The 18,650-nt window shown below is 59.6% G+C and overlaps 1 protein-coding gene across 5 annotated transcripts in view; it reads left to right on the top strand.

The window, feature by feature from the left end:
• Positions 1–16,729, top strand: part of LOC138838994 (B-cell CLL/lymphoma 9-like protein) — a 29,617-nt gene extending 12,888 nt beyond the window's left edge. For 2 of the 5 annotated variants that reach the window (XM_070038621.1, XM_070038622.1), the window contains 8 exons: positions 3,918–4,019; positions 5,235–5,620; positions 6,257–6,376; positions 9,340–9,556; positions 9,692–9,776; positions 9,860–12,146; positions 12,523–12,804; positions 13,398–16,729. In XM_070038621.1, the coding sequence (XP_069894722.1) occupies positions 3,994–4,019; positions 5,235–5,620; positions 6,257–6,376; positions 9,340–9,556; positions 9,692–9,776; positions 9,860–12,146; positions 12,523–12,804; positions 13,398–14,491 (4,497 nt within the window). In that variant the 5' untranslated portion in view covers positions 3,918–3,993 and the 3' untranslated portion in view covers positions 14,492–16,729. Of the gene's footprint in view, positions 1–3,917; positions 4,020–5,234; positions 5,621–6,256; positions 6,377–9,010; positions 9,086–9,339; positions 9,557–9,691; positions 9,777–9,859; positions 12,147–12,522; positions 12,805–13,397 lie in introns of those variants that run through there. The other 3 variants (XM_070038624.1, XM_070038623.1, XM_070038625.1) reach the window with 2 other exon arrangements.
• The last annotated feature ends 1,921 nt before the right edge of the window (positions 16,730–18,650 follow it).

The following is an 18,650-nucleotide window of genomic DNA, read 5'->3' as shown; positions in this document are numbered from 1 at the left end:
GGACCAGGGACCTGATACCCAGGGGAAAGGGGTCCTTGAGGCCTTGTTGTCTGGGGGTGGCGGGGTAGATCTTCAGCTAGATGTCAAGGATTTTGCTCCTGGTGCCCCCAGCAGAGGTGTGTTGTCACGAATGACAGGGAGTTCTAGTTGTACATTTTTCTTTCTAGAAGCGCCTGGCTGTTGCACATGAGGCTTTCCAAAGCCTTTCCTCACTGCCTGTGTGGGGTTTTTGTGTTTATTTATTCATTTTTATCCCTGTCCCTGGGCTAGCTAGCGCTCCACCACTTGAGGCATAGCTCCACTCCCAATTTTTTTTTTTTTTGGGGTCCAGTCGTGGGGCCTGAACTCTAGGCCTGGGCGCTGTCCCTCAGCTCTTCAGCTCAAGGCTAGCGCTCTACCACTTGAGCCACAGCGCCACTTCCGGCTTTTTTCTTTTGGCTTATGTGGTGCTGAGGAGGGCCTCATGCATGCAAGGCAAGCGCTCTACCACTGAGCCACCTTCCCAGCCCAACTTTTTTTTCTTTTTATGTTTCAATGGAGTTAAAAGTCTTATAGCCTTTCCTGCCTGGGCTGGCTTTGAACTGTGATCTTCAGATCTCAGCCCCTGAGTAGCTAGGATTGCAGGCGAGAGCCACTGGCTCACTGGTTTTTCTGTTTTGTTTGGCAGAGCTGGGATTGAACCTGGGACTGTGCACGTGCTAGCTCTACCACTGAGGTAGTTTTAAGCAGAGCAGTGAGACTGGCGGGGCCAGCTGATCACCAAGCTGAGGCTCCCAATGTGGAAGTGGGCAGGGTGGAAGCAGGCGGGTGCGGCTGGAGTCTGGAAAGCCACCCTACCTGGGGCAATTGTGTTGAGCTGAGCTGGTGCTGAACGCCTGGAAGTTCTGGGCACCACGCCTCCTTGGCTGTCTCTCCTAGCAGGGGTCAGGTTTGCTTTAACCTTTCAGGCTCTGTGTGATGCCGCTGCCACCCCCATATGATGGAAGGGGTGGGGGGCTAATAACTCTGGCTCTTTATAGTCTTTTGTGTGTGTGTGCGTGTGTGCCAGTACTAGGGCTTGAACTTGAACTGGGTGCTGTCCCTTACTTAGCTTTTCTACTCAAAGCTAGCATTCTACTGCTTGAGCCACACCTCCAGATTTTTTGGTTTAAGAGTTTCCAGATTTGGGCTGGGAAGGTGGCTCAGTGGTAGAGCGCTTGCCTTGCATGCATGAGGCCCTGCCTGGTTCGATTCCTCAGCACCACATAAGCAAAAAAAAAAAAAAAAAAAAAAAAAACCAGAAGAGGCGCTGTGGCTCAAGTGGTAGAGCACTAGCCTTGAGCTGAAGAGCTGAGGGACAGCGCTCAGGCCCAGAGTTCAGGCCCCATGACTGGACCAAAAAAAAAAAAAAGAGTTTCCAGATTTTTCCTGCCTTATCTGGCTTTGAACCCTGATCTTCAGATCTTAACCTCCTGATGTGACTAGGAGTAGCTGCCGCTCTTTTTCATTTTTTGAGACGGTCTCACCATAAACTCTTCAATCCTCCTGCCTCAGCCTCCCCAAAACTGGGGTAGAACACTACCACCACGCCCTAGTTTCAGGTTCCTGTCTCAGCCACTTTGCCCCAGGCACATTCTCTTGGGTATGCCTCCGGCCCTTTCTGCCCTTTCCTCTGGTGACTCGCACCTGCTCCTGTTTGTGAGCCAGCACGTGTCACCTCTGCCCAAACTCCCAGAGGTCCATCCATTTCCCTTCTCCAATCTTTGGGAGCTCCTGGAGTGGAAGGCTTCTTCATTCTCTACTGGAGAACGACCCTTCCAGGAACCAGCCCTTCCTGCCTCCCAAGGCCAGGCCGCCTAGTTGGTGTCTTCAGGGATTGTGTGGTGCAGGAGGAGGAGGAGGAGGTGGTGGAGGAGGAGGGGATGGTGGAGGGGGAGGAGGAGGAGATCTTTAGGTGGTGGAGGGGGAGGAGGAGGAGATCTTTAGGGGCTGGGGCCTGCTCTTGAGGGGCAGTAGGGGGAAGTGTGAGATGGGAAAGTCCTGACTCATCCTTGCGTGACTCAGCTGGCCCTGAGGCTGGGTGGGAGCTAGGGGTGGGGTGGGGGGCATCTAAGATTCTGGGAAGAAGCCTTGGCCTCCCTGGGGCCACTGGAGTGGGCTGATTTCCTAATAGCCCCCCCTCCAATTTTCTAGGTCTTTGGTTTTGAGGGTGTGAATCAAAGGTAGTGGGGAGCCTCTGCCCTTGCCCTGCCTCAGCCCCCAGAGACTAAAGGCGGCCGCTGGCATGGGGAAGCCCACCCAGCCGGCGGCGTGAGCTCGGAGCAGAGTCCAGGCTCAGCGAGATGAGTTGGGTGCCTGGGAGGGGGGTTCTGCCATGCGCGTGCTATCACCTGGCCGGAGGGCACACTACTTCCTTTGCCCAGGCCTCAGTTTCCTCCTTGTGAAAGGGATCAGCTGGGGATGAAGGTGAGCCCTTGGGGCCGCACGGCTGAGGCCGGCTGTGACCCCACTGGGCCCTGGACTTTGGAGCCTTCCTCCCCTCCCCCAGAGGAGGCTGGGGCGCGGAAGGTCTCTGCGCCTCGGGGTGAAGTCAGGGTTAGGCGCCCACGGGGAGGCAGGTGGGGCTCCTCCACCCCCAGCCCGGGCCCGGCAGCTGCGCGGGCGGGAGCCGCGGGAGCGTGCGCGGGTGTGTGGGGCAGGAGCTGTCCCGGGAGGAAGCTGGGGCCGCGTCCCCGCCCCTCCCCGGGGACCCGCGGCGGGGCCGGGTGGGGGCCGCGCGGGGCGGCCGCGTGCGGGGCTGCGTGGCGGCCTCCGCCTGCTTCTTTGTGACTCTCCAACCCAACTTTCTCTGGCTCCCCGGTGGCCGGGCCTCAGTCTCCTCATCTGCCCGACGAGTCGGGGCAGCAGCTCTGGCTCAGCCCGCTGGCGGACGTCTGTCTGTCCGTCCGTCGGTCGGTCCCCGGGGCCCGCACACCGCCGAGGGCTGGCGGGCCGCGAGCGCGCTTCTAGTTTCCTGGGCCCCGTGCGTGTCTTTGTCTCCCTGTCCACGTGTGAGCCGTGTGTGTGAGTCACACTTGGGGTGTCTGTGGGTCCCCATCTCCTCCCCGCCACCCCCCCCCCGCCGCCGCCTGGCGGGCCCCGGCCGCGATGGCCCCTGCGGGGCCGGGCGCAGCAGCCCTCGCGGGGCTCGCCCGCGTGTCTGTCCGCGCGCTGGGGCGTGCGGGGCCCACGGGCCGCCGCGAGCCGCGTCCGCCTCCCGCTCTTGGCTGCTGCCCGCTGGCTCTGCCGCCCGCTCTGCCGCCCGCTCTGTCGCTCGCCCGCTCGCTCAGCTCTGCGCTCGGCTCGGCCGGAGGGGCGGGGGCGGCGGGGGAGGGGCGGCTGCATTCTTGCGGTCGGGGAGGAATCCGAGCCCGCGTTGCTGGTCTCCAGAAGAGCCCAGCTGCAGCCCCGGGGCCCCGCCGGGCCTCGCGCTGCCCGCCCGGGCCTGCCGGGATGGGCACGGGCTAGGCCTCGAGCTGGGGGCGGGGCGGGCCGCGCCCCCACCCCGGCCCCTCGGTGGCGGCGGCGCCCCGGGGCCCGGGCGCAGCGCTGGGGCGGGGCCCGCGGGATTCCCGAGCCCGAGTGAGGGGCGTGTCCGGCCGCGGGGAGTCCCCGGGGGCCCGGGCCGCCCCACGCGGCCACCTTCGCCCCCTTAACCCAGCGGGGAGGTCTGCTGGCCCGGGACCGCCAGCCCCCCCCCCCTCGAGGGCAAGGTGGGGGAGGGATGGGGACCCGACTGACCTCCAGGAACGCGACCCCGGCTGGTAGCCTACCCTTCCCACCCCCCTGCCCTCGCCCGCTCGATAGTCGCAGGCCTGTCGGGTCCTCCCTTCTGTCCTCCCGCCCTGCTCCCCCTCTCCCCAAGTCACAAGTTTTCTCTTTGGGGCTTGTTGCTGCAGTCCGAGCTCCAGTACCGAGCACCTGGCTGGGCCCCGGGCACGCACAGGGGCCGTGGTCCCACTGTGTTTGGGAGCCATGAGGATCCTGGCTAACAAGACAAGGTGTGTGGGTGACTGGAGGGCGGGGTGTGTGGAGCGCGGGCCGGGGGGCCTCGCGCCAGCGCTGGCCTGTGCTGGCCTGGAGAGGGGGCTCCCAGGCCACGGGGGGGGGCGGGGGCAGCCTGGGAAGGCCTGGCCTGGCTCGGGCAGGATCTGCACCCCAGCCTTAGCGCCGGGGCCCTGGGGCAGAGAGCACTGACAGCCGGCCATGCCTGCGTTTGGGTTCCTTCTAGCTCTTCCCTCCAAAAACCGTTACAGCCTGATCGCAGACCCCAGCTGCCCCTGGGGTGGGGTCCGCTGGGCCCCTCTGGCCTCAGTGCCAGTGTAGGGGCGGGAGGTGGAGAGCGGGTGGTGCCTGCCTCTCTCCGCCTCCCCAGAAGAAGCGGGCAGACAGGGCCAGGCGGCAGCAGCAGGACAGCCGAGCTGAAATAAATCTGAGCTGGTGTGGAATGAGGGGGGATAAATATCCTCTCCCGTGATGTGATCTTTCCAGCGGCTATTAATAGGTCTCCGGGGAGGGGGAGGCGGTGGGGGGAGCGGGCTGGAGCTTAAAGGGCCCGCAGCCCAGGCTGCAGGAATCCTTGGCTTCTAGCTGCAATCGTGTCTGCTTGACATGCCACTCCCCTCCCCCCTCCTCCAGCTCCAGCCCGCCGGCCCACCCTCTTCAGGCCTTCCCCTCCGGTTCTCAGAGCCGTCTGGGCTGGAGGGTACCACTCTCCCGAGTGCTTTTCCCACCCCCCCCTCCCCTGGGGAATAGGGCTGGGACCTGAACTGGGTGACTCATAGGTCTGTAGCCCTCCCCTTTCTGGTGTTGGGACACCAGAGGAGAGTTGAGATTTGGGACCTTGAAAGGAGTTGGAAGGCAGCAAACCCTAGAGGGGGAGGGGGCAAAGGATGGGTCAGGTGTTGCCAGGGAAATGTGCAGTCTGATGGGTATTAGGGTGGGGGGGAACAGGGAGGCAGATTCTGCCAACCCAGAAGATCCTGGTTTTCACTTGAGTTGGGAAGGGGTATAGATGGGAAGAGATTGCCCAGGTGGACGGGGGGGGGGGGGGGCATCGGCTTGTTGTTAAAGAGCTATGGATGGAGATGGGGGGTGGCAGGTGGTCTTGAGGTGGCACCCAGCCTCCCCTCCCACCAGGCAGGATGGGGCAGTTCCAAGTCCGGGAAGCCTGGCCCCAGTGAGGCTAACCTTTTGTCTTTCCTACCTTCTCCCAGGTTACCCCACCCCAGGAGGAGAGAAGCTCCAGGGAGCCCGCCGCTGTCCCCCCGCGGCCACTGCCCCCCTGCCCCAGCCAAACCAATGCACCCAGAAAATAAGTTGACCAATCATGGCAAGACAGGGAATGGCGGGGCCCAATCACAGCACCAGAATGTGAACCAAGGACCCACCTGCAACCTGGGCTCCAAGGGCGTGGGGGCAGGGAGCCATGGGGCCAAGGCCAACCAGATCTCACCTAGCAACTCAAGTCTGAAGAACCCCCAGGCAGGGGTACCCCCCTTCAGCTCACTCAAGGGCAAGGTGAAGCGGGAGCGTAGCGTGTCGGTGGACTCTGGAGAGCAGCGGGAGGCTGGGACCCCATCTTTGGATTCGGAGGCTAAAGGTACCCCAGTTCCTGAGCCCCAAAGATCTTTACATCATCCACAGCCCAAGACCCAAACTGTCCAGGAGGCCATGCCTCTTCTTGTCCCTGGTTCTTCTCCCCTGGTTCTCACCAGAACACCTTTCTCTCACCCCCACCCTGTCGGCCAACCAGGTGGTTCAGGATGGGGCTTGACCAGGGTGCTGCCTAGGGGCAGGGCTGGTCCCCATTGCGCCCCTGTATCCCCACTGCAGCCTGAGGGGAGAGGGAGGAGCAGACCTGCACACCTCCTCAGAGCCTCCTGCTATCCTCCTGGCTGGTAGGAGCCTTTCAGGGAACAGGCTTTGAGGCCTGGAAGAGTTGCAGAGGCCTTCCCTCATCTCCTCTCCCCTCCCCTCCCCTCCCTAATTAGAACCAGTTGTGGTTGGGGATTATGCTGTGCTTGGTATGGGGGGGGGAGGGGAAACAGGCAACCGGGGCTGGAGAGAGAAATCAGAAACAAATGGTGGTGTGGGGGGGGGCCAGGGACTGGCAAAGTGCCCACCATGGCCTGGGCAGTGCCCTCGGGAGCCAGGCGGCCCAGAGAATGGCTCTGGGACTCTGGATATGGGAGGAGTGGGCCTTCTTGGGCACTCACTCCTTTTCTGGTCTGGGCAGAGGTGGCGCCTCGGAGTAAGCGGCGGTGTGTGCTGGAGCGCAAGCAGCCGTACAGCGGGGACGAATGGTGCTCTGGCCCCGACAGTGAGGAGGATGACAAGCCCATCGGGGCCACCCACAGTGAGTACTCTTGATGTCGGGATTCCCAGGATTCCATGGCTGCCCTGAGGGAGCCTCTCTCCCACCTGGGACTTTATGAGGACAGAGTTGCGAGTCATAGCCAAGACCAAGCTCAAGCTTCTGATCTTCCATCCCACCTCTCAGACTCAGTCCTTCCCTGGACTGACAGACAGCCCAGCCCTTGTCTTCTGGATGCTCAAGGGCCCTTCTTCCGAAGGACTCTGGTGGATTGGGGTTCCTTCCTGGCCATCTCACCTATACCTCTACCATGAACGGCTGGCCTATGCTGCCACCTACTGGTCAGTAGAGGAAGGGCAGGAAAGGGCCACCCTCCCTGGGAGCAGGACAGTTGGCTCTGCTATTCAAAGCCATGCTAAGCCTGCATGTGAGAGACATGTGATTCACTACCGTGCCCTTTTCTAACCTCTGATGACCCTGGCATGTGCCCAGTGTATGTCACCAGGACGAGCAGTGGATGCACACTCCTCTTACTCTTTAATTGATCAGCATATATCCGTACCTCCCATGAGCAGAACCAGATACAACCCTTACAGAAGTGGAAACAGCATGTGGAGTGAGTGCACCATACTGGAGAGGGTCCAATATTAGAAGCCTGAACAGCTGGCTGGTACTTTAAAAGCCATGTCATCCTAGGTCTGCTCCTGCTTCCATGGGACTGACTGGTGGCCCATAGTCTTCGGCTGAACACTTCAGGGATAGCGCCATCCTTAGTTCACTTCTGTAACATTAGACTGCATCGCTGTAGAAATTTTGAAAGACAGGGAGATTAAAAGAGAAATTGCGAAGATTCCATGCCTAGTACTTGGAATGTGTTAGGTATACTGCTTGCTTCGTTTCCCTCTCTTTCTTCCCTCCTTCATTTCTTCCTCTCTTCCCTCCTTCCTTCCTTCCTCCCTCCCTCCCTCCATCCCTCCCTCCCTCCCTCCCTTCCTTCCTCTTTCTTCCTATTACCAAGGGCTTGAACTCAAGGCCTTGTCCATCAGCTTTTCCTGCTTGGAGCTGGAACTCCACACTTGAGCCACACTTACATTCTGGCATTTTGCTGGTTAATTGGATATAGAGTTTTGAAGACTTTTCTGCCCTGGCTGACCTCCAATCTTGATTCTCCAGGTCTTAGCCTTCTGAATAGTTAGGATTGTAAGTGTGCTGGCATTCTGTTTTTAAAGATTTCTTTCTTTCTTTTTTTAAAGCATGGCATCATGTTTGTTATAAAGGTGCTCTGCCACTTGAACTGTGATCCTCATGTATAATCTTGCTGAGTAGCTAGGATTATATAGTCATGAGCCACTAATACTTGGCCTCTTGAATCCTTCCTTAATGGAGGGGCAAATTAATGTAGGTGTTAATAGCTTAGGCTCAGAGGTCAGACTTGGTTTGTATTCCAAGAGTGCACTTGCTATCTGTAAATATGGGAAAAGACCTCAGTTTTGTCATCTATAAAAATCATCTACCTCATAAAGTCGGTATAAGGTATGAGTTGATCCATGTAACACACTTAGAACATTATCACAAAGTTCCTTTGTGAAATAAACCCTCACCATAGCTTGTCCTATGCGTGTTCTAAATTTACACTTTCCTCTTCAGGACAGTCTTTATGTATTAAGGCCAGCTCTCAAGTCTTTGCAGACTTCTGGCTTTGCTCTCCTATGCAAAAGTCCAGAGACAGGGTCCAGAGCAGGGTTATGATGGGGTGTATCAAGGAGGGAAACCCGATGCTGGGCCTTGGGAAGGTGGTATGCTGCCCTGGCCCCCAGGAGGCTTCAGGCGGGACTGTCCCGTACTGTCCGCAGGCCCTTCGATTAGTTTTTCTTGGCATGAGAATGGCTCCGGCCTCTTGAGTCATTAGTGACCAGTTTGGAACTTTTCTAAGGTAGGACTGAGTGAGAGTCAAGTTTATAACCCGGGAGCAAAAGTTTTCTTGGTGCTCAAGGTAGCTGGTCTCTTCTGACTGTTCCTGGGATGTCAGCCTGGGCTGTAAGGAAATTGTCTTACTGATTATCTGTGGAACTATGAGGTCAGAGGAAAGATTTTTTTTGCTTTTTAATTTCATGTGTATGCACATATGTGTGCTGGTACTGGACTTGAACTAAGGTCCTGAGTGCTGTTCCTTAAATTTTCACCCAAGACTGCCACTCTTATCACTTGATCCACCACTCCGCTTCTGACTCTTTGGTGGTTAATTGGAGATACAAGTCTCAAACTTTCCTGCCCAGACTGGTTTCCAACCACAACTCTCAGATCTCAGCCTTCTGAGTTGCTAGGATTACAAGTATGAGCCTTCAGCGCTCCAGCTACTACACTGCTTTTCTAATTCTATTATTGAGATTGATTTCTTTCATTGTGACAGAGTTGATCATATTTCTTTGACTTGTCCTCTGCAAGGCAGGGGCTGGTGTTTCTATTTTGTAGACAAACAGATATGGTCAGTGGAGGCACACACACACACACACACACACACACACACACGCACACAGGCACACGCACACGCACACGGCACACGGACCACACTGAATGGTGCAGAACAGAGCTAAGTAGGGCTTCGGGTTCCAGTTCGGGCCTTGCTGGTCCTAGCTGGGTGTATGAGCTTAGGTGAGTTACTGCATCCCTGCCAGGCTCATTTCCTCCTCTGTAAACTGGAGTGTGATGCCTTCCTCCCGGGAATGTGCTGGTGACGTGAAAATCACACCCGTAAGTATGGAGCGGAGTGCCAGGCAACACTTCCCCTGCCCCTCCTGCCACACTGTTGCCTTCGTGGGCATAGACTGCTCTAGGGCAGGCCAGGGTAGAAGCCAATGGTGTGACAATAAATCAGCCTGCTGGGTGTGTTGTAAGGTAGGGAGCACCCTAGGGTGGGGGCAGGGGGGTGGGGTGCGTTTGGGGGTACTGGCTGGTTCTTCCAAGCATCTGGGCCTTTCATGCACATTCCCTCACTTCTTCTGCAGATTGTAATGTAGCAGACCCAGCTATGGCGGCCCCACAGCTGGGTCCTGGCCAAACTGCCCAACTGCCCCTCAGTGAGAGCAGCGCTCCGGGCCCCCCTCACGGGCCCCCAGCAGGCCTACGCACAGATGCCCCGGGAGGCGGGGGTGGCGGCGGGAATGTGCCCGGAAAGCCTCCATCCCAGTTCGTGTACGTCTTCACCACCCACCTGGCCAACACGTAAGTGCCTTGGGGGAGAAGGGCTGCCCTGCACCCTTGGTCTGGGGTCTCCGGTGAGCTCGCGGGGGGGAATGCGGGTGGGCTCCCGTCTGCTTGCTTCTTCTCCTGAGCGGTCTGCGGCCAACGCCTCCTCAGGGCTGCGGAGGCTGTGTTCCAGGGCCGGGCAGACTCCATCCTGGCCTACCACCAGCAGAATGTGCCCCGGGCCAAGCTGGACCAGGTGAGTGTGGTCCCCAGCTCGCCCCGGAGATGGGTGGGGATGCCCCTTTTCCTGTCTCACACCCTGCCTTGGTCCTCCTGCAGGCCCCCAAAGTGCCACCCACCCCAGAACCGCTACCCTTGAGCACACCGTCAGCAGGCACCCCGCAGTCCCAGCCGCCCGCCCTGCCGCCTCCCCCGGCCCCTGGCAGCGCCCCCCCGGCTCTGCCTCCAGAGGGGCCCCCCGAGGACACCAGCCAGGACCTGGCCCCCAACTCGGTGGGCGCTGCCAGCACAGGCGGCGGGACCGGGGGCACCCATCCCAACACCCCGACAGCTGCCACCGCCACCAACCCTCTGCCTCCTGGAGGAGACCCCAGCGGTGCCCCGGGCCCAGCCCTGCTGGGGGAAGCCCCTCCCACCGGAAACGGGCAGCGCAGCCTGGCGGGCTCTGAGGGTCTGTCCAAGGAGCAGCTGGAGCATCGCGAGCGCTCCCTCCAGACCTTGCGAGACATCGAGCGGCTGCTGCTCCGGAGCGGAGAGGCAGAGCCCTTCCTCAAGGGGCCCCCGGGAGGAGGTGGCGAGGGGGGGCCCCCAGCACAAGCCCCCCCAGCCCCCCAGCCGCCGCCCTCCGGCCCTCCCAGCGGGCTGAAGAAGTATGAAGAGCCCTTGCAGTCCATGATTTCACAGACACAGAGCCTGGGGGGCCCCCCGCTGGAGCATGAAGTGCCCGGGCACCCCCCGGGGGGGGACATGGGGCAGCAGATGAACATGATGATGCAGAGACTGGGCCAGGACAGCCTGACGCCCGAGCAGGTGGCCTGGCGCAAGCTGCAGGAGGAATATTACGAGGAGAAGCGGCGGAAGGAAGAGCAGATCGGGCTGCACGGAGGCCGCCCCCTGCAGGACATGATGGGCATGGGGGGCATGATGGTGAGGGGGCCCCCGCCTCCCTACCACAGCAAGCCCGGGGATCAGTGGCCCCCTGGGATGGGCACGCAGCTGCGGGGACCCATGGATGCCCAAGACCCCATGCAGCTCCGCGGTGGACCTTCCTTCCCTAGCCCTCGCTTCCCAGGCAGCCAGATGCAACGGATGCCGGGGTTCGGGGGCATGCAGAGTCTGCCCATGGAGGTGCCCATGAATGCCATGCAGAGGCCTGTGAGGCCGGGCATGGGTTGGACTGAAGACTTGCCCCCTATGGGGGGACCTGGCAATTTTGCCCAGAACGCCGTGTCCTACCCAGGTGGGCAGGGTGACTCCGAGAGGTTCATGACCCCCCGGGTGCGGGAGGAGCTGCTGCGCCACCAGTTGCTGGAGAAGCGGTCGATGGGCATGCAGCGGCCCCTGGGCATGGCGGGCGGCGGCATGGCGCAGAGCATGGAGATGGAGCGGATGATGCAGGCACACCGGCAGATGGACCCCGCCATGTTCCCCGGGCAGATGGCTGGTGGCGAGGGCCTGGCGGGCACTCCAATGGGCATGGAGTTTGCCGGAGGCCGGGGCCTCCTGAGCCCCCCGATGGGGCAGACCGGGCTGAGGGAGGTGGACCCGCCCATGGGGCCGGGCAACCTCAACATGAACATGAACGTGAACATGAACATGAACATGAACCTGAACGTGCAGATGACCCCACAGCAGCAGATGCTCATGTCGCAGAAGATGCGGGGCCCCGGGGACATGATGGGACCCCAGGGCCTCAGTCCTGAGGAGATGGCCCGGGTGCGAGCCCAGAACAACAGCGGCATGATGGGCGGCCCGCAGAAGATGCTCATGCCTTCGCAGTTTCCCAACCAGGGCCAGCAGGGCTTCTCTGGGGGCCAGGGACCCTACCAAGCCATGCCTCAGGACATGGGCAACACCCAAGACTTGTTCAGCCCTGACCAGAGCTCAGTGCCCATGGGTACCGTGGGCACCACCCGGCTCAGCCACATGCCTCTTCCCCCCGTGTCTAATGCCCCTCCTGGCCCTGTACATCCTGCGCCCAGCCGGGGCCTCGGCCGAAGGCCTTCAGACCTGACCATCAGTATTAACCAGATGGGCTCGCCGGGCATGGGGCATCTGAAGTCACCCACGCTTAGCCAGGTGCACTCACCCCTGGTCACCTCACCTTCCGCCAACCTCAAGTCACCCCAGACTCCCTCGCAGATGGTACCCCTGCCTTCCGCCAATCCTCCGGGACCTCTCAAGTCGCCCCAGGTCCTCAGCTCCTCGCTCAGTGTGCGTTCGCCCACCGGCTCACCCAGCAGGCTCAAGTCTCCTTCCATGGCGGTGCCTTCTCCGGGCTGGGTGGCCTCACCCAAGACAGCCATGCCCAGCCCCGGAGTCCCCCAGAATAAGCAGCCGCCTCTCCCCATGAACTCTTCTTCCACCCTGGGCAGCATGGAGCAGGGTGAGTCAGCCGGGCTGGCCAGCGGGGCCTGGACTGGGTTGGTCTCTGCAGCGGCTGGGGCGGGTGGGGACATTTGTGTTGGGCTTTCCTGGGGTGGGGGTGGGGAGCACGTGTGCCTTCTCAGCATTTTGAAGGGTCACACTTGGGAAATGCAGCCTCGCGGTCCCGCCCGAATCACTGGGAGAATGGGTGGGCCGCGGTTCACTTGGGTTTGGTGTTCAGTGAAATGTGGGGGTGTCCGAAGGAGTCAGGTGCAGACTTTTGGAACTGACCTCTTCCCCAGTCCCCTCCACCCCCACCCCCATCCGAGCAGCCAAATTCAGCCTCCCCTCCCCAGTCACTCCCCTGCTGTTTTTCTGTCTCCCCGCTTCTGTAGGTACCCTCCCGCCTAGCGGTCCCCGGAGCAGCTCCTCAGCGCCTCCTGCCAACCCTCCCAGCGGCCTCATGAACCCCAGCCTACCATTCACTTCCTCCCCAGACCCCACCCCTTCCCAGAACCCCCTGTCCCTGATGATGTCCCAGATGTCCAAGTACGCCATGCCCAGCTCCACCCCGCTCTACCACAATGCCATCAAGACCATTGCCACCTCAGACGACGAGCTGCTTCCCGATCGGCCCCTGCTACCCCCGCCACCGCCACCGCAGGGCTCCGGGCCAGGTGCGGGGCCAGGAAGGGGGCCCTGGAAATGGGAAGAGAGACCCTGGGCATGGCCGTGTGAGGTCTGGGGGACCCACCCCACCCTCTGCAGGCATCTCGCGGAGCCCATCCCAGAGCACTTGACTGGTCTCAGCGCTCTGTGATGATGCATCCGTGTGAGCCGGGCACCTGTGGCTCACACCTGTAATCCTAGCTACTCAGGAAGCTGAGATCTTAGGATCATGGTTCAAAGCCAGAAAAGTCTGTGAGACCCTTATCTCCAGTTAACCACCAAAAAAGTCCTAAGTGGAGCTGTGGCTCAAGCGATAGCCTTGAGCACAAAAGCTCACGGACAGCGCCCAGGCTCTGAGTTCAAGTCCCAGGACCTACACCAGGAAAAATAAAAAGCGGTGGGGGTGGGGGGTGCAGAACTTGGGCTCTTAGCGTCTAGCTTAATCACTTCTAGAACCTTTCTCACGGCCAGGGACACCAGTGGTGAAAATTCCAGCTCTGTACCACTTGGCTGGGCAGTGGGGCCCGAGGGGGATCTGCACCTCCTCCCCCAGCTGGGTGCAAATGGCTCCTAATGCCCTGTCCTCTCTCCCTGCCCGCAGGCCTCAGCAACAACCAGCCCAACCAGATGCACCTGAACTCCACTGCTGCCCAGAGCCCCATGGGCTTGAACCTACCAGGCCAGCAGCCCCTGTCCCACGAGCCCCCACCCGCCATGTTACCCTCTCCCACCCCTCTGGGCTCCAACATTCCACTGCACCCCAATGCACAGGGGACAGGGGGCCCCCCTCAAAACTCCATGATGATGGCCCCAGGAGGCCCAGACTCCCTGAATGCCCCCTGTGGCCCCGTGCCCAGCTCCTCCCAGATGATGCCCTTCCCTCCTCGGCTGCAGCAGCCCCATGGTGCCATGGCCCCCACGGGGGGCACGGGTGGGGGGCCCGGCCTGCAGCAGCACTACCCCTCGGGCATGCCTCTGCCCCCCGAGGACCTGCCCAGCCAGCCGCCGGGCCCCATGCCCCCGCAGCAGCACCTGCTGGGCAAAGGCATGGCTGGGCGCATGGGCGACGCCTACCCGCCGGGGGTGCTCCCTGGGGTGGCATCAGTGCTGAACGACCCCGAGCTGAGCGAGGTGATCCGGCCCACCCCGACGGGGATCCCCGAGTTCGACCTGTCGAGGATCATCCCCTCTGAGAAGCCAAGCAGCACCCTTCAGTACTTTCCCAAGAGCGAGAACCAGCCCCCCAAGGCCCAGCCCCCCAATCTGCATCTCATGAACCTGCAGAACATGATGGCGGAGCAGACCCCCTCTCGGCCCCCCAACCTCCCGGGCCAGCAGGGAGTCCAGCGGGGGCTCAACATGTCCATGTGCCACCCCGGACAGATGTCCTTGCTGGGCAGGACAGGTGTGCCCCCACAGCAGGGCATGGTACCCCACGGCCTGCACCAGGGGGTCATGTCCCCACCACAAGGCCTCATGACCCAGCAGAATTTCATGCTGATGAAGCAGCGGGGGGTGGGGGGCGAGGTCTACGGCCAGCCCCCCCACATGCTCTCCCCGCAGGGCTCGCTCATGGGCCCCCCGCCCCAGCAGAACCTCATGGTGTCTCACCCCCTGCGGCAGCGCAGTGTGTCTCTGGACAGCCAGATGGGCTACCTCCCTGCGCCGGGCGGCATGGCCAACCTGCCCTTCTAGTGGTCCCCGTGCGGGGCCGGAGCTGGGCAACACTGCAAAGATGCTAACCTTCCGAGTCTCTTCCCTCCTGTGTGGGATGGTCTGCGTCCGGGGGTGGGGCCGGGGGTGGGCGGGGCCTTGTGTGGGGGAGTGGCATTTGTGGAAATCAGACGTGCTGGCAGCTTAGAGGAAGTGGCGGAGTGTGGGGGGGAGAGGGGTTGGGGATTGGGGTTTGTTCCTTCATTTTGGCCACCAGGACAGCCCCTCCTCCACCCCTCCAGTTCCTATGGAATCTGTATTCCCTCTGTCCTCTGTCCTCCGTTACCTCCCAGCCTTTCAGCTATGCTTCCGGTCCTTGGGGGAGAGGAGGAGGAGAGGGTCTCTTCTCCCTCCGTCCCTTTGTCTGCTATCTCCTCATTGCTTCAGCTCCACCCCCCTGCTCTGCTCTTACCTGTTTGTTTTTGCCTTCTGTCTTTTCCTTCCACCATCCCCTCACTCACCCCTGCAGGCAGCTGGCCGGGTGGGCAGGTGCCAGCCGGAGCTGTAAATAGAGCACTGAGCTTTTGTGCCGGTTTGTGCGTGTGCTGTATTTCTGTGTTTTATAGAAGTCACACCCCCCCTCAAAAAAAAAAAAAAAAAGAAGGGTAAAGGAAACCCTTCCCCCCTTTGCAAATAGTTGCCCCTTCCATTCCCTTGGACCCAGAGACACCGTCCTACACATCCACCCCGGGAAAGGAGAGAGGATCTGCCCCACACCTGAATGAGGTCAGACCACCTGCTGGTGAGCTCCAGCCGGGCTGAGGCTCCAGGCCCAGGCGGCAGCCATCTGCTGCTGCGGAGTGACAAGGGGCCCCACCTCCCTTTGTGGGTGTCTGGGTGCCCCTGCTGCTACATCTTAGCTGGAACTTGAAGCCCTTTGTCCCCAGTCTGGGGTGAAGGGAAGGAGGAAGGGGCAGCGACTGTGTGGCCCCCTTGAGTGGAGCCATCAGAGGGGGTGGCATGATGCTGCAGGAGCTCTGGGCCACAGAACCCCCAGGGTCCCAACTCTCCCAGAAACCACCAAAGAGGAGCAGGGTTTGGCTGAGTCAGTCCGCCTCCTCCCTTTCTAGTCTCCACCCCCAAGGACTGAGTTGCAGAAGTGTGTGTGTGTGTGTGTGTGTGTGTGTGTGTGTGTGTGTGTGTACGTACGTGTGTGTACGTGTGTGTGTGTGTGTGTACGTGTGTGTGTGTGTGTACGTGTGTGTGTGTGTACGTGTGTGTGTGTGTGTACGTGTGTGTATGTGAAGCGGAACTAGAGAGCACCCCACTGCCTCTGCCTATCTACTCCTTGGCAAATCCTTCTGCCCAGGGCTCAGGGCCATGTACCAGACCTGTCTCCGCCCACCCAGGCTCAGCCACTGCCTCCTCCTTAGTCCTCTCCCTGTTTCTTCCCAGAGCGTTCCCAGCCCGTCACTGGTCAGAGCCAAAGCCATACATGACTGGGCGTTTTGCCCCACTTGACCCCAGGAGTAAAGATCTTTTGCTTCCTTCCCTGCCTTGTGAGGTGGCAGGGCAGTTATCTGGCTGGGGTCTTTGCTGCCCTGCCCCTAGGGCCAAGGGCCATTCTAGACAGCATCCTCTCCCAGGGCCCGTCCCCAGCCTTCCTGACCTGCCTGCAGGGTCTGGTCTCACCTTGGCAGCTGTAATACAAAGGGAATTAGTGCCCACTTCTCCCAGTTGGTGCTGTCCTCTTGGTCCACCATCAACCAGGTCACATGCCACTTCCTTCTCCAGGACTAGCTGCAGGCCCCTGACTCCCTAATACCTCCCAGAGGCCATGGCCGGGGCCTCTGTGTGGTGGGGGGGTCCTGCCCTCCCTCCTGGCAGGCACTCTGTCTTGTCCTGCCTCGACCTGGGCCCTCACCCCTGTCCTACAACTGCCCAAACTGTCCTGCTCTGTTTCCTGCCCCGAAGAGAGGCCTCAGACCACAAAGGCTCTCCCCATGCCCTCCTGGCGTCCTCCTCTCCTACCACTAGCTCCCAAGGGAAACTCCACAGGCCAGCCTTCTCCCCTCCATCCATGGCCATGCCCCTCGCCATTTTGTACCATTATATAAATATATATATAAATATAAATATATAAATACAATATGTGAAGACATCTTCGTTTTTATTTTGAAACAATTTTTAGGCTTGTTCCGGGGGTCTCTGTGCTGCCTGTACTGTATTGACCTGTTTTATAGGTGCCTTTTTATTAAAAAGAGAAAATTCAGAATCCAATATGTTGCCTTTTTGCTTCTGTGTCTGGCTTCTCCACTGTCCAGCTTGCTATTGGATGCCAGGAGTAAAGGGGCGGGGGGGGGGGGAGGCGCATCACCCTGTAATCAGCTCTTGGAGCCCAAGAGCTGATTTTCCCAGTGGAGACCTCCCGGGGAGCTTAGCTGGTTAGCATTAGTGGGACTGGGCAGTCCACATGGACCCTCAGCAAGTGTAGGAGTCTCTGATGCCACACCCCAAATCAGAGGCTGAGAAAAGGGAGTCCAGGGCTACCTGAGATGTCTCCCCCAGCCTGCCAGGGAGCTTCCTCTCAGGGGCAGGACAGAACTTCCTGGGGCCTGAGGACTGGGACCTTTTATGCTGCTCTGCCTGAGGTGACTCAGTAGGTAGAAACTTCCAGAGAATCCTTTCAGTCTTTTTCTCCAGTCTCCTGTTCTTAGTCTCCAGCTGACTTAGGTAAGTGCTCCCTCTGCTGAGACCAGGAGCCTTCGGCTGCAGCTGTGTCTTAGACCCTGAAGAATATGGGAAGGGAGGCAGGGCCGGAAGGAATAAGTTTGCCTACTTCCTCATCAGTGCCCAAAGCCCACTAGGACCCTAGCCCACCCTGGGAATTTTCCATCCACCTCTACTTGATACCTGAGCAGATAAGACAGCGGGGCTTTGGTTCCTACTCTTCCTCCTTGGAGTCTTCATTCCTACACTGGGGCTGGGTAGCTGCCTTGCCCTTGGCTCTTCCTTAGGACACTGCCGAGCGTCCAGGGACAGGTGGTGTCTGTCCTCAGTGCTGTCCAGGACCTGGGGACGTGAGCTGCTCCAGCATTGGTTTGGCTAGAGCCAGGGCAGCTACCTAACATGGACTGGCCCTAGCTTCCTGTTTGATCAAGGCAGCTGAGGGGCTGGTGGCCTGGCAGAATACTTGTTATTAAGGAACTGAGGCCCATGGTTAAGGCCACACTCTGCCATCTCTAAGCCTTCACTCATTCCTTGGCGCCCAGTGAAAAGAGATCACCAGATGGCTCAGGCAGAAAGGAGTTTATTGGGGGAGAGCAAACTGCTGACCCACACCGGATGAAGGTATGCAGAGGGGGAACTAATCATGGAGACTGATTCTTTAGGGAGAGGGCGGGGGAGGAAGGTATGGCCACAGCAGATGTGGATGTAACCTCAGAGGAGGAGGAAGTAACCTCCAAGGGTGGGGGACCTCCCACTGCCCCCAGGATTACCTGCATTACAGATGCTGGGCGGGGACTTCCAAGGGAAGGGGCCTTGTATGCACGGAGGAGAAACAGTGGGCAGGGACCATTTTCCCCATGTGGACCTAACAGCTTCTCCTGGCTTCAATTCTTTAAGATAATTGTTAGGGAAACGGAAGAAAAAGGAAAAAGGAAAAGAAATAGGCTGGACTTGAGGGTGGTGAGTGGGCCATGGGGGCAACATGGGGTTATGAGAACAAAGCAGATTCCCATCATTTGAAACCCTGAAGGGTACAAAGAGTTAAGGGATGTCATGACCTTCTCTAGCCACTTCCTGCTGACTGGGGGCATCGAGGAGTCACAGGGGCTGGGGTCTTCAGGGTCCAAGTCTGTGGCTGGGCGGGGCCAGGCGGTGTAAGCGAAAGCCTCTGGTTGCTTGCAGTAATATGATGGCCATGACTTGCTCCCAGGTAGTGTCCTGAGTGAGGGTTATTATCCTGTTAAAGAAAAACTTTTGAAAAAGGTTAAGAAAGCAGGGTCTAAGAGGAAGAATAAGAGGATGACTGTTAAAGGTCATCATAGGGGGTCAACCAGGGAGCCGTTGTGGGAGCGAATCCCACCAGGATGTCCTTTGGAGTGATTCCTATCATCTATTGAGATGTTTCTGGAATTGAGTCAAGATCAGGCAAAAGGCTGACCAGGTGGCGGGACCAGTTGATATGAATGACACA

Source organism: Dipodomys merriami, unplaced genomic scaffold, assembly GCF_024711535.1.
Source record: "Dipodomys merriami isolate MVZ:Mamm:240054 unplaced genomic scaffold, mDipMer1.0.p SCAF_29, whole genome shotgun sequence".
Lineage (NCBI taxonomy): Eukaryota > Metazoa > Chordata > Mammalia > Rodentia > Heteromyidae > Dipodomys > Dipodomys merriami.
This window is presented reverse-complemented; position numbering and strand designations above follow the sequence as displayed.